The following is a 12,967-nucleotide window of genomic DNA, read 5'->3' as shown; positions in this document are numbered from 1 at the left end:
AGTAGTTGGTTCTCTCTCCATTTGCAGCCATTGACTTACTTTTCCTTAAAAGAAAAGGTTTTCCATTTTATGGATCTCAAATGAAGTGCATAAAGATAACCTTAAAATCCACAGTACTAAAGTAGACAACATGGAATCACATATATTATTCTCCACTAAGGATATATCACAATGCACCAGCCCAAGTCATCATTTATTTAAGACCCAATACCACACACACACACACACACAGATTGATATCCTTATGGGTGCCAGATGAACTTGGAATACTCTCCCTGTGAAGTGACAGCCCCATCAAGAGGAAAATAAAACGGATAGATCTCATAACGCACGGTGCAGCTGCTATAAAGAACCCGACACCCTTTCCTAAACCGGCAGTAGTCGGGAAACAGCTCCACCGCCGCCGAGAGGCACTGTGCGCAAGTCAACGGCTGGAGATCCCTCGTACACTGTGCAAGTCCATAAATGGTAATGTACGGCGTGAACTTGGCCTCCTCCCTCCCTAGTCCACCGTTCCCGGGGACCACTGCATCTGCCTCGACTTTCCTCATCAGCTTCCCCACGGCCTTGTCGAACGCCTCGGGATTCGTGGCGTTCTCGACGTTGATGAGAATTAGAGCATAGCTTGTGTCAGACTGCCCGATAAAGTTGTCAGTGTCATACCGCATGAAGCAGTAGTCATACCTGTTATAACGTAAAAAGAGTAAAACTATCGACCTCAGCGAGAGTTCTAATATTATATCAGCTTAAACTTTTAGAAAAATTAGTGAGTTACCAGATCCTCGCATCTGACTTTCCTGGACAAACCACAGGGAGCTGCTTAGCCGCGTCAGTGAGGCAACTCGAGCAGTCGCCCTCACTGACGTCTCCTCTGCATTGCGCGAGCCCGTAGATTGTATTGTTACCTTTACCGTAGGAAGAGATTGCGAAGCCGCCGCCAACTGAAGCCTTGGCAACAAGATCGGAGAGGACATAGTTGATGTTTGACCTTATTTGGCCGCCGTTGTAGCTATCGCTGCAGTACTGACCATTCGGGTCGGCGGCCAAGCAAAGAGGAAGCAAGAGGGAGAGAAGGAGGAGGTGATATACTAGTGGTGCCATTTGCTTGGTAATATGATGTTTTAAGTTTGAGGTATACTTTCTGTGTCATATATAGATGATCATTGCAGTCTTATTTGACCATCAATTAGTTCCACTTAGCTGTTGCAATTACTGAAGGCTGACCATTCGAGTGTCTAGATATGCATCACTAAGTCAGCTTCTAGATTTCCTCAACAAAGAAAATAAGAAGTCAACTTCTAGATAGAGATATTGCTCTCCTCTTATCTCCTATGGTCAGTGGATGTGTGCATGATCCATTATTGGGCCCTCATAAATTAGGTACATTTGCATTATTTATTCTTCAGAGTTTGAGAATACTTTTCTAATACTGAGGTAGGCAAAGTGATCATGGTTGATTTGTTCATCATCATCATATGACAGTTTCTTCCTAGATCTGTTGTTCTGTGAATATTTCAATGGCTTGAAGGGATTTAATATACTGATTGGAAACTTTTCGGTTTTAATTTAAGATGAATGATGTCAGAGAAAACAAAGTAGGTTTAACAATTATATTAATAACAATAATACTAATTAATAAAGGATATGAAATTGTCCCAATCTGATTGTAGGAACTTCCTACAGCCTAGATAGGTGTGTGATCTAAATTATTTTGGCTGGCAGGCCTATGTTGGAAAGTTTATTTTAATAATGCTATCTGATGATAAGATTGGGTGCTTCAATTAAGCCATACGTGATTGGCGTAAGTGGGCACTTACTTCCTTAGATAAATGATTAGTTTTCAACCTTATTTTGGGGACAATGAAATCTAATCAATTATTGGTTAGATCCATTTTACCAAATATTATGCTGGATTGTCCCAATTGGTTAATTCTTCTCCAAAAAAAAAAAAAAAAAAAAGAAAAGAAAAAGGCCCAATTAGCTAAGTGGGCTCTGACCCCATACTATTGATTGGATCTAATATTAGGCTCATCGAAGTAGTTAGGAGTTAGGAGAAGCCCACCATTTCCATTTCCTACAATTGGATCGTGGGCCTCCTTAGGTTTCATTTTATATTCTTACAAATGAAAAAATATATATATTTGGGATTCTCAACTAAATTATACAAATAGTTTTCTATCTACTATATTCTTATACGTGGTTATATCCACCATTTAATTATTTTTTTAGAATATTCTGTTGGTATGAAGTTAGCATTATAGTATCTTATAATAAAATTGGGCACATGAGCTACCATACTAGTTCGTTGTTTTAATAAAAATAAAAAATCCCATTCATATGCAACCACTTTTAGCTCAAGCAATGTGTAAACAAAAGAAAATAAAAATTAAGGGTAAATTATATAATTTGTTTTGATTTCAATTTATATATTATCGCAAAATAATTTAAGTAGTTTAGTCATTTATATTATTAGTTTCTGTATACTAAAAATAAATATACTAAGAATTTGTTAAATTAACAAATAATTGTTACAATGTGGGTAACGGTAACACAAATATTTGATATAGCTCTCATCCAACGGTTTATGATCGAAAGCACGAATCTTGGTATGTGTCGGTGAGTCAATGTTCTTACCTGGCGCCAGCTCACCGACGGTACACTACCAAGTGTAAGTGAAATGATAAATACTCGCGAATTAAACCGCTTGCTTGTTTTCCTTCAAAAAAATAATCCCCAATTCCTTCTTCTTCCTATTTTAATCGCTCGAATCGCACTCGTAAACCCTAGATTTCTCCTCCTCCAGTAAGGTAACTCTCCTTTTCTTCGTTAAGTCCGGTAGTTTCGGATCTGGCGTCGAGATCAGAGATCGTTGAGGCATCGTTCTCGAGTGGACCTTAGCGTGAATCCGAAGTGTAGTATATTCTACCGACCTGAATTGAATTTATAGGAATTTTATTTTACCTAACGTCTGGTGTTTGGTAATTTTGGTTGGTTGGATCTATATAAAGTCTTGGATCTAGAGGGCAATTCTGTCGGTAGAGTAACTTGTTCTATTGTTTTTGGAGTAGAAGAAAGAGGTTTTTAAATTTATATTTTTTATTGTTGCATATGTTTTAGTATGGTGTTTGCTACGATCTTTTTGGATGTGAAATATATTTCTTGAATGGAATTAGATCTAAAGAGATCTGGGTGTTGTTGCCTTGTTCGAGCAGAGACCGCATCAATGGCGAAGGAATCTGCAAATGGTGAGCAGAACAAGATCACGAGGCCGCCACCGACGCCATCTCCTCTTCGGTTTTCTAAATTCTTTCAAGTAAGTTAAGTTTACCTGATCTAGTCCCAATGAGAGCCCTCTAGTTTCTTCTATGTATAGGTTCTCCTTTCATGTTTCGGTTAATTGGCTTTGTGCATCTATTCATCTCGGAATTTTTTAGATCTTTTTATGAGCTGAACAGATCTTTGATCCCTGATATCTTATCTTTGAATCAGCACACTTAGTTTACATGTTTTTACATGTTACAGGCTAATTTACGGATATTGGTTACCGGGGGAGCTGGATTCATTGGGTCCCATTTGGTAGACAAGTTGATGGAAAATGAAAAAAACGAGGTAATGATTAGATAGACCTTTTGTTTCATGCGGGTGTCAACTGTAATGCGCATGGCTGTATAGCATTGATTATATAATTAATGTACCTTTTTAATGTACTTACTTCATTAGCATCAACTGTCGCCAAAAAAAATGGTTAATTGTTCTCTGTGAGTTTGCTAATTACAACCAAGATCTATCTTATGTAATTGCCCTTAGGCACTTTTGTCCCAAAAGAAAAAGAGAAAAAAAGAAAGAAAGGTATATATATCACTTGAGGTACTATAGTATGGTATATCTTTTACACCATGTTTGGATGGTGAGAATAGGAGAGAAAATAAGAAGAAATAAGAGGAGAGGAAAAAAAAATCCTTTGTTCGGATAGAAATTTTAGGAGAGATTTTTTTTTTGCTTCTAATGGCCACTTCTTTTTCTCTCTAGAAGTGGAGAGAGAGAGATAGAAGAAGAGAAACATTAAATTCGTTATCTGAATCTCTTTTCTCCTTTTCTTTTCTTTTTTCTCCTGTTCTTTCCATCCATACATAGCCTTAGTCTCTTTTTTTCCTGAGAAGTCCTTTGTACCGCAGTATTTTTGTGTTGCGTAATCTTTTCATGTTTAATTGTCCAGGTCATTGTTGCGGACAATTTTTTCACTGGCTCAAAGGACAACCTTAAGAAATGGATTGGTCATCCAAGATTTGAGCTCATTCGTCATGGTAACTTTCTTTGCTCAAACATTTACTGATGTTTGCAGTGATATTACTTAACATACTTCAACTTTGATACCCCTCGAGAGGCTACTCTACCTGATGCACTATCTGAACCAAGTAGTCTACAAATAGAAGAAGCTAGCTAAAACTGACACTTGCAAACTTAAGTTATTTGAAAAGAAAATTATATAGTGTATGGGTTAAATGGCCTGCCAAAGCTGGTGTGAATTAGTAGAGGACAGCAGAGGACAGATAACACATTGAAAATATGTTTAATAAGTTGAAGCAGTTATTATGTGAATTATAATTATTGGTGTTGATAAACATAAAAGGGGACTGATTAAATGATTAGTTGAATGAGATTGTAGGATTCAAGTTATTTCATATTTGTTCCCAGCCATTTGGAAGATATCAATAACCAAGCAGTTTACTACCCTTAGCTGAACAATAGGAGCAAACCACTTGAATAAGAAAGATTCAATCTTCTCGTTGGGATGCCCTTTTGGGGAAATTGTTAAAAGTGCCCTTTAATATTAGTCAATGTCCAATGAATTTCTTGTCTATATGTAAGTGCTAATATTTTTTCTCTATTTTGCTTTCAGATGTTACGGAACCATTGCTGGTAGAGGTTGATCAAATATATCATCTTGCTTGTCCTGCTTCTCCAATATTCTATAAATACAACCCTGTAAAGGTATGTTCATTTTAGATAGCATAACCAAGATGTCTTTGTGAGTAGTACGTGGTTCCTAATTACTTGATATCCTTATGTTCTCTATCTCAGATGGAAAATTAATGACTCGTTATAATGGAAATCTTTCATTTTTTCACCAAATTTACTATACCATTGTTGTTCACTTGAGCTATTTCATTTGTAAATTTTACTTAATACTATTTATTCATGACATGATAAAGCTACAAAATTGTGGCTTTGGTAGCAGAGAACAGGAATATTGGCAACCTAGCACATTATTTATTTGTCTAAGCTGACTCTGCCCTTTATTTACCTAGTCCTAGTGTCTATCTTCCTAATTGAATTTTGTTGTGGATGATAACTGAACAGAAGATTGAACCAAAGTATCAAACATTTTCTGCCTTTATTACAAATGTTGCTCAGGATCTCTGCTTTAATATACTGATCTGTGACAACACTCTTTCATTCTTTAACTATTGATATTTCAAGTTCTTTCCTAGAAAAGATATTGACAAAATCATTTATCTTCTAAATATCTAAATTTTTTTGTTGTTTTCTCGAAAAGGATATATTTGTCCAATGCCAAAAGATCCTTTGTGAAAATAAGTTGACACTTGTGACTGTTCAGCGGCTCATTTATTATATATTCACTCTAAAACCTATGATAACTTGCTTTCTATTAGTGATTATTGATGAAGCTGGAATTGATCATGTGCAAATTGATTTTATAGACTATAAAGACAAATGTGATTGGCACATTAAACATGCTGGGGCTTGCGAAGAGGGTTGGAGCTAGGTAAGTTATTAATTTTGTTTATTTATTTAATATGTCAAAAATGCTACTTTGGACACTGATTCTACATTTTCTTATAGGATCTTGTTGACATCAACCTCAGAGGTCTACGGTGATCCCCTTGAACATCCTCAGACGGAAGAGTACTGGGGCAATGTCAACCCCATTGGTATGTCACATTCATCTGAGTGACTCATTAATATATTTTTTTCGCTGTTGAGGATGGTGGAAAATTATAGCCTAATATATTTCTATGTTTTGGGAAATTTCTACCCTTGTCAGTTCATAGAATTGAGAATCAGTTGATATCATTCAGTCATTCCTCTATAATATAAGCTAATCTGTTTAAAGCGAATAAGCCTATGCACATTCTCTTCCTCATCAGACTATAGGCATCTTGCAAACTTTAACATACATAACTTGGCATTTTATTTCTTACTTTTATATATGATACTAAAGACTGCTCAAGAAATTCTCTTACATACATTGACACAATAAATTAATATATATTTTACTTCTGTATTCTCAAGTCTGGCGTTATCCTTTCAGTAGCTCTAATTCTAGAGACTCTTCCCTGTTCTTAGGAGTCAGGAGCTGCTATGATGAGGGGAAACGAGTGGCTGAGACTTTGATGTTTGATTATCATAGGCAGCATGGCATTGGTAAAATTTGTTCTGTACTTCTGTCAATTGGAACTTACGAGTTTACATCTATAGCACATGTCACTTGTTTCTTTTAGGAACAAATAGGAAGTTGCTAATCAATAACAATCTTCTTCTGTGACAGAAATCCGAATTGCAAGAATTTTCAACACCTATGGACCACGCATGAATATTGATGATGGTCGTGTTGTGAGTAACTTCATAGCTCAAGCACTTCGGTAATTCTCAATGTCTTTTCTGTCTGACCTTGTTGTGTACATCTCTTCTGTCAGATAACTTGTGCATTCTTTTTGTTAGACATAGCATAATCTCATTTGCTGGAAGTTTCTCATGCAATCTCTTTATGTTCATCATCCTTATGTTCATCATCCTTATGTTTTGCACTGCACTGTCATTGTATAGCGGTGAACCCTTGACTGTTCAAGCACCAGGAACACAAACACGAAGTTTCTGCTATGTTTCTGACATGGTATCTTTTTCCTTCTCTGCATATCTCACTACTACAAATCTCAAGTTTGGCCCTATTTTTGGAGTCCATATCACTTAACCTTTTCAGTCTATAGGTTGATGGTCTTATTCGACTGATGGGAGGGGACAACACTGGGCCCATTAACTTAGGAAACCCAGGTAATTTTAGCATTATTGAATATGATGGACCTTTATTTGCTCATTGAGATTTTAACCACTATTCTTTTGTAATAATTCATCTCTAATAATAACCTGTTCTCTGACCCTGTAGGTGAATTCACTATGATGGAGCTTGCTGAAACAGTCAAGGAGGTTAATACACTATTTCTTTCCTCCTGCATTTGCAATTAGTCAGTTAGAAAAGGATTTGCCATAGACTTTGTATGTTATGATTATGACCTATCAACAGTCAAACAGTATCTCACTGCTACAACTGATGGATTTTCAAATATGTTTACATTCTTGAAGTTGATACTTCGTGTAGATTGTGTCAATCAGCAAACTAAAGAGCCCAATAGTGGAAATTATGAAACTACTATAAGAATAACATAATCTGATTAAACTTCACTGTTGTTATTTTCAGTTGATTGATCCGAACGTACCTCTGAAGATGGTAGACAATACACCTGATGATCCACGACAAAGAAAGCCAAACATTACAAAGGCCAAGGAGCTTCTTGGTTGGGAGCCAAAGATTAAGCTTCGCGAGGGCTTACCACTGATGGAAGATGATTTCCGGCAGCGTTTGGGAGTCCCCAAGAAGCAAGACAAATGAACCCAGTTTTATCTATGCTCTGAATCTTGTTCGGTTGCATTTGGTCCGTCATCTAGGCCGCGGTATGCCCATTGGACTTCCTCACAATAAGTTGTTGCATAGTGCTCTACAGCAATAAAGTGATACCGGTATAAGAAGGACTTCATTGATTATGTAAAAGTTGTACTAGGGTTACAAACCGAGTTATTAGTAGCTTAAAATCGTTTACTTTGTTTTCTTTTTCTTTTTTTTTGTCGGGGGTGCTTCGTTTTCATTTTTCGCCATGAGTGGCATTTTGAGTTGATTACAGTAGTACGTTTGGAATTCTGTCTAAGCTTGTGGATTTTGCGGTGCTACCCAAATAGTCTTAAGTCATACAGAATTTCCTTTTTTCTTTTAAAATCGTTGGAGTTTTTAATGGGAATGTATTCCATTCCACAAAGATTTGTATGAGTTGAAGTGTAGACCAAGTGAAACGAAAGCCCAGTAAACCAAACTAGCCTAGAGTCTTACCTTTTGATGAGTTATCACATGGAATGCATTGCAGGCTCACCTTTCTTTTTCTTCTTTTTTGTAACAAATGCAAAATATATTATCTAAAAAAGACACAAAAATAGGAGATACCTAAACTATCTCCGATTCTCCCCACAACTGAGGTTGAGGATGTTGACCAAGCTCGCAGCTTCTCTTCTCCTAACCTGATGATTGAAGTGGACTGGTTCACTTTTTTTTTGTTAAAGATTGGCTCACTTTTTATCCCCATATAGCCAAGAGTCTTTTTTTTTCCGTTAAAATTATTCACGAGTTCTCCTCTAATCCCAATTTAAAGTCCCCATACACTCACTTCCAAATCCTGTGGCCAAAAATAATAATAAGTAATATTTCGCGCTACGCCATCTCCGATGGCGGACGACGACCTCGAATCCTCCCTCCTCGGATATCGTGCGCTGCCTCGGGATTCCTCCGCTCGCCGGCGAATCTGGACCTTCTCCGCCGCTCTCCTCGGTAATATGTCGTCCCTCTCTTTCTCCTCTCGCGATCTCTTCCATCTGACGCGATCCCTCCGCAGCTGTGGGGATTCTCCTCGTCGTCTTTCTCCGGATCGGCGACGACCGCAGAGGTGCGGAGATCGCGGGAGATCCGGCGTCAGTGGAGTCGGAGATAGGGGTGGTGGCGGCGGACGACGGGAGGTGCTCGGAGGTAGGCGCTGCGGCACTGAGGAGAGGAGGGCATGCGGTGGACGCGGCGGTGGCGGCGGCGCTCTGCCTCGGCGTCGTACATCCAGTGTCGAGCGGGATAGGAGGCGGTGCATTCATGATCGTCCGGTCTGCGGATTCCGGCGAGGCACTCGCCTTCGATTCCAGAGAGACGGCGCCCGCCGCAGCCTCCCAAGTAATCTCTCTCTTCCTTCATTCATTCGTTGATGCTATTTCCTTTGTTTTGCCGAAGTTGCCCTTGGACGTTATTTTAATGGCGACTGTATCCATAGCATAACTAGCGGATGTTATAGGATGGATTAATGATTTATAGTTTATTCTGGTTTCTCTCACCGCCTGCTCATTTGTTAAAAGTGGTTCTGTCTGCCGATGAATTCTATGCCACCAATCGGAAAAAATTATATATAGAAAAGATGCGATTAAATATGACGTAAAGATTAATGGGGATAATTTCTTATTTCCAGGTTAAATATCATTAACAGAGAAATAAATTATCCCCATTAAAAGAGTACTCTAAAAAATATCATGAAAAGAGAGACGAAAAAAAGATTTTGGGTATTCATAAATTTTTAGCTTATCTCACCATGATATATCAATTTGACATAAGTTATCAAGATTTTGCATATATTAAAATTATTTGGCTTAGAAGGTGTGATAAATGGGATAAACTAACTAAGTGTCTTTTTTATTAAAATTCTATAGAAGAGAATGACTAAGAACAGATATGCTAATGTTTGGTTTAACACAAATAGTTGCATTAAATAGAGATCAACGGAGAAGGAATGACTTACTTAGTGTTAATTACTTCTAAACTATAGCTTATTTTCACATATCTATTAGTTATTTTTCTTGATATTTGATTCACGCAATTATCTAATATCTCTCACTCTATGTTCTATATAAAAATTATTTTCCTTCCTCGGACGATGCTACCAAAAAAAAATGTCCAATTACTGTATCACCTTCAAAATTTTTTTCTCTTTCTTCTCTTTAAAATTAGGATAAAATGATATCGTAAAATTGATTATGTAATAGTCAAATAATATTTTTTTAATAAAATAATCTAATGGATAACTAATGGAAGGTGGGTTAATGTGTCATAAAAAATAAAAAAAAGGAGATTTGTGTGAAAATAATTATCTCAATAATTTATATAGCCACTCCTAAATAGTTGGGACTAAAGGCCTAATGCTATTGTTGTATTGAAATGAATATAAATGCTTATTCAGTATTTTTCTGATTTTGTTTTCCACTTGCACTGAAACAGAACATGTATGAAAACAGACCATCATCTAAGGCCAAGGGTGCACTCTCTATGGGAATCCCTGGGGAGCTAGCAGGCCTTCATGCAGCTTGGGTGAAGTATGGGAGGCTCCCATGGAAAGATCTCTTCCAACCAGCCATAAGACTTGCAAGAGAAGGATTTGTTCTTGTGTCTTATGCAGCGGAAGCCATTGAATCAAAAGGTGATGATATTTTAGCTGATCCTGGATTGCGAGCGGTTTTTGCGCCAAATGGGAAGCTACTGCAAACCAATGACACTTGCTACAATCCTGCACTTGCTGAAACATTGGAGATTATATCAATTCAGGGACCAGAAGCATTCTACAATGGAAGCGTTGGAGAGAGTTTCATCAATGATGTGAGAAATGTTGGTGGGATTGCAACAATGGATGATATCAGAAAATACAGAATAGAAGTCAAGGAGGCAATGGCTGCAAATAGCATGGGATATACAATACTCGGTATGCCACCTCCATCCAGTGGAACTGTTGGAATTGCACTTGTAAGTTCTTTTTGCCTTGTGATCCTGACAGCATTATTTTGTAGTCTTCAACTTTTATTCTGTCACTCAGTAATAGTATGTACCATGTAGTAGTTGTATGTTGTGACATGTTTAGTCATTCATACATGCTGGATGTGCTTTTTAGTTTAGTTTAATTTAATTGGTTGTTCTTTATACTGCCTGTTGATTTTAGAAGAAAAGAGAATTTTCTGATATGCAAACTTGTTACTTAGATGTATGAGCAATCTCCTTATAAACTCTTAACCAGAGATTTTCTGGTGCTTTAATTAGGTTCTCAACATTTTTGATAGCTACAAGTCATCGGATGCTGCAAAAGGATTTCTTGGCCTCCATCGACTTATTGAAGCACTGAAGCATATGTTTGCAGTAAGGATGGATCTCGGTGACCCTGATTTTGTCAATGTCACAGAGTACGTTGCTGACATGCTTTCGCCTTCTTTTGCTGAGAAACTTCAGCAAAAGATTTTTGACAACACCACTTTTAGCCCAGATTACTACATGGCAAAGTGAGTTTTCTAACTGCTGTCTTCTCTCACTTCTAGTACTCTTGTGGCTAATCACCATATCTTTGATGAGCAAACTCTATATCTTTACCTGCCGATATCATCTATATTTCTTCACAAAATATTGTTACTGGATATGCTGCATGACCCTGTGTAGATGATTTCCAGATGGAGTCAGTTAAGAGATCATGGAACCAGTCACCTTTGCATAGTGGATGCTGATCGCAATGCTGTGTCAATGACAACCACTATTAACTCATATTTCGGAGCTAAAGTTCTCTCTCCGTCAACCGGAATTGTTCTGAATAACGAGATGGACGATTTCTCTACACCAGATGATGCAACTCCTGATCATCTTCCGCCGTCACCGGCAAACTTCATCGAGCCAAAGAAAAGGCCTTTGTCTTCTATGGCACCGCTCATTGTTCTCAAGGTAGTAATCCCTTTTCCTGGCACTTTATAACTAACAAGAAGATCTACAACTTTTTGCGCCGAACTTATCATTAGCTAATTGCACTCCCCAATAGAACTTAATCCCCATCTAACTAGTAGAAACTTATTTTGTTGCTTTACGCTGTGAATTATGCATTTATGTACGTCAGACTAGTTCACCATTAGGCTTTTGTTGCACTTGAGCGCTTTACAAGTACACTTTTTATAGCAATTATTCGTCATATTCCAGGAGTGGATGGCATAAAATTTTTATAGTGATTTCGGCCGTAGCAGAGTCGTAGTCTTGCAGTGAAAGATGAAACTTGGTCACGATCCGATGTGTCCAAGTAATATCAATTCTTGAAATATTCATGCAGGACAATCAGCTTGCAGGAGCTATTGGTGCTAGTGGAGGAATGAAAATAATTCCTGCAGTTCTTGAAGTTTTCTTGAACCATTTTATTCTGGGAATGGATCCTGCAGATGCTGTTCGACATCCGAGGGTTTACCACCAGGTAATAATACATCATCATCTTTCGCGTTCTTCTTCGAGTAAATCACTTAAAGACACTTCATCACAGATTTAATTCGCAGTCGTACTAAATGTACTATCTGTAACTATGTGGGTACAGCTGATACCAAACAAAGTGCTTTATGAAAACTGGACTATGGTAGATGGTGAACGTTTCGAAGTGCCAGAGGAGGCAAAAGTATTCCTGGAGCAGAGGGGTCACCAACTCTCGAGTGTAGGATTAGCTGCTGTCGTCCAGCTCGTCGCACAGGACTTACGATACCCGGTTTTAAGCATGCACACAAGAGATAAGAAGCTGGGAAAAAAGAATAGTAATGGTGTCTTCCATGGGATGCTCACTGCAGTCAGTGATCCAAGGAAAGAGGGGATCCCTGCTGGATTGTAACGTTCAAAAAAAAATAAAACATCCTCAGATAAATGTGATGCAATTTATGCTAATCTCTTTGATTATTATTAATTTTTCTACTTTACCAAAAGGAGATCAGACTGGAAAAAGGCACAGAAGGTAAACAAGGGCCGAATGCGGCAAATTAACGTTATTACTGATGCTAAGCAACAAATACTCATTTATTCATATTAAGTCGTAACAGTACCAGTAGAACAGAACACCAAGGTTGCTTCACTAATACAAACATTACATGCTCAGATGTACAATCAAAACGATCAAGTTCGTCAACAAGCATAAAATAAATCAAACTATATCTTGCACTGTTACTTCAAGAGAATCATAAATAATAAATATGGCTTGGACTGCATAATCCCTTTTCACTAACATTTTAAGTTCAAATGACAGAGAAACTTTCATAA

General features: G+C 37.7%; 3 protein-coding genes across 7 annotated transcripts; 2 read left to right on the top strand and 1 right to left on the bottom strand.

The window, feature by feature from the left end:
• Positions 1–122: 122 nt before the first annotated feature.
• On the bottom strand, positions 123–1,145 carry LOC140790924 (cysteine-rich repeat secretory protein 55-like). Its single transcript, XM_073141241.1, has 2 exons — positions 776–1,145; positions 123–684 (listed from the first exon to the last, which is right to left on the bottom strand). Exons 1-2 carry the CDS (start codon positions 1,099–1,101, stop codon positions 243–245), a joined length of 768 nt encoding a protein of 255 aa, XP_072997342.1. The 5' UTR covers positions 1,102–1,145; the 3' UTR covers positions 123–242.
• Positions 1,146–2,644: 1,499 nt separating this feature from the next.
• On the top strand, positions 2,645–8,071 carry LOC140790308 (UDP-glucuronic acid decarboxylase 6-like). Of its 3 annotated transcripts, none has more exons than XM_073140333.1 (13): positions 2,645–2,807; positions 3,213–3,313; positions 3,523–3,609; positions 4,217–4,304; positions 4,901–4,992; positions 5,724–5,788; positions 5,866–5,954; positions 6,370–6,447; positions 6,572–6,665; positions 6,850–6,916; positions 7,011–7,074; positions 7,187–7,227; positions 7,499–8,071. In XM_073140333.1, exons 2-13 carry the CDS (start codon positions 3,224–3,226, stop codon positions 7,688–7,690), a joined length of 1,047 nt encoding a protein of 348 aa, XP_072996434.1. In that variant the 5' UTR covers positions 2,645–2,807; positions 3,213–3,223; the 3' UTR covers positions 7,691–8,071. The 3 variants fall into 3 exon arrangements, with proteins under 3 accessions (XP_072996434.1, XP_072996436.1, XP_072996435.1); XM_073140335.1 differs by having other exon boundaries at positions 2,674–2,912; XM_073140334.1 differs by lacking the exon at positions 2,645–2,807 and adding an exon at positions 2,925–3,077.
• Positions 8,072–8,328: 257 nt separating this feature from the next.
• On the top strand, positions 8,329–12,617 carry LOC140790305 (glutathione hydrolase 3-like). Of its 3 annotated transcripts, none has more exons than XM_073140329.1 (7): positions 8,329–8,674; positions 8,739–9,061; positions 10,154–10,672; positions 10,964–11,199; positions 11,365–11,629; positions 12,006–12,143; positions 12,261–12,617. In XM_073140329.1, exons 1-7 carry the CDS (start codon positions 8,572–8,574, stop codon positions 12,543–12,545), a joined length of 1,869 nt encoding a protein of 622 aa, XP_072996430.1. In that variant the 5' UTR covers positions 8,329–8,571; the 3' UTR covers positions 12,546–12,617. The 3 variants fall into 3 exon arrangements, 2 of the variants coding, with proteins under 2 accessions (XP_072996430.1, XP_072996431.1); XR_012109364.1 differs by having other exon boundaries at positions 8,433–8,674; positions 11,879–12,143; XM_073140330.1 differs by lacking the exon at positions 8,329–8,674 and having other exon boundaries at positions 10,171–10,672.
• Positions 12,618–12,967: the final 350 nt, after the last annotated feature.

The sequence above is a fragment of the Typha latifolia genome, chromosome 6, assembly GCF_019914945.1.
Source record: "Typha latifolia isolate L0001 chromosome 6, TyphaL0001v2, whole genome shotgun sequence".
Taxonomy (NCBI): domain Eukaryota; kingdom Viridiplantae; phylum Streptophyta; class Magnoliopsida; order Poales; family Typhaceae; genus Typha; species Typha latifolia.
The sequence above is the reverse complement of the archived record's forward strand: the minus strand, read 5'-3'. Positions and strand labels throughout refer to the sequence as shown.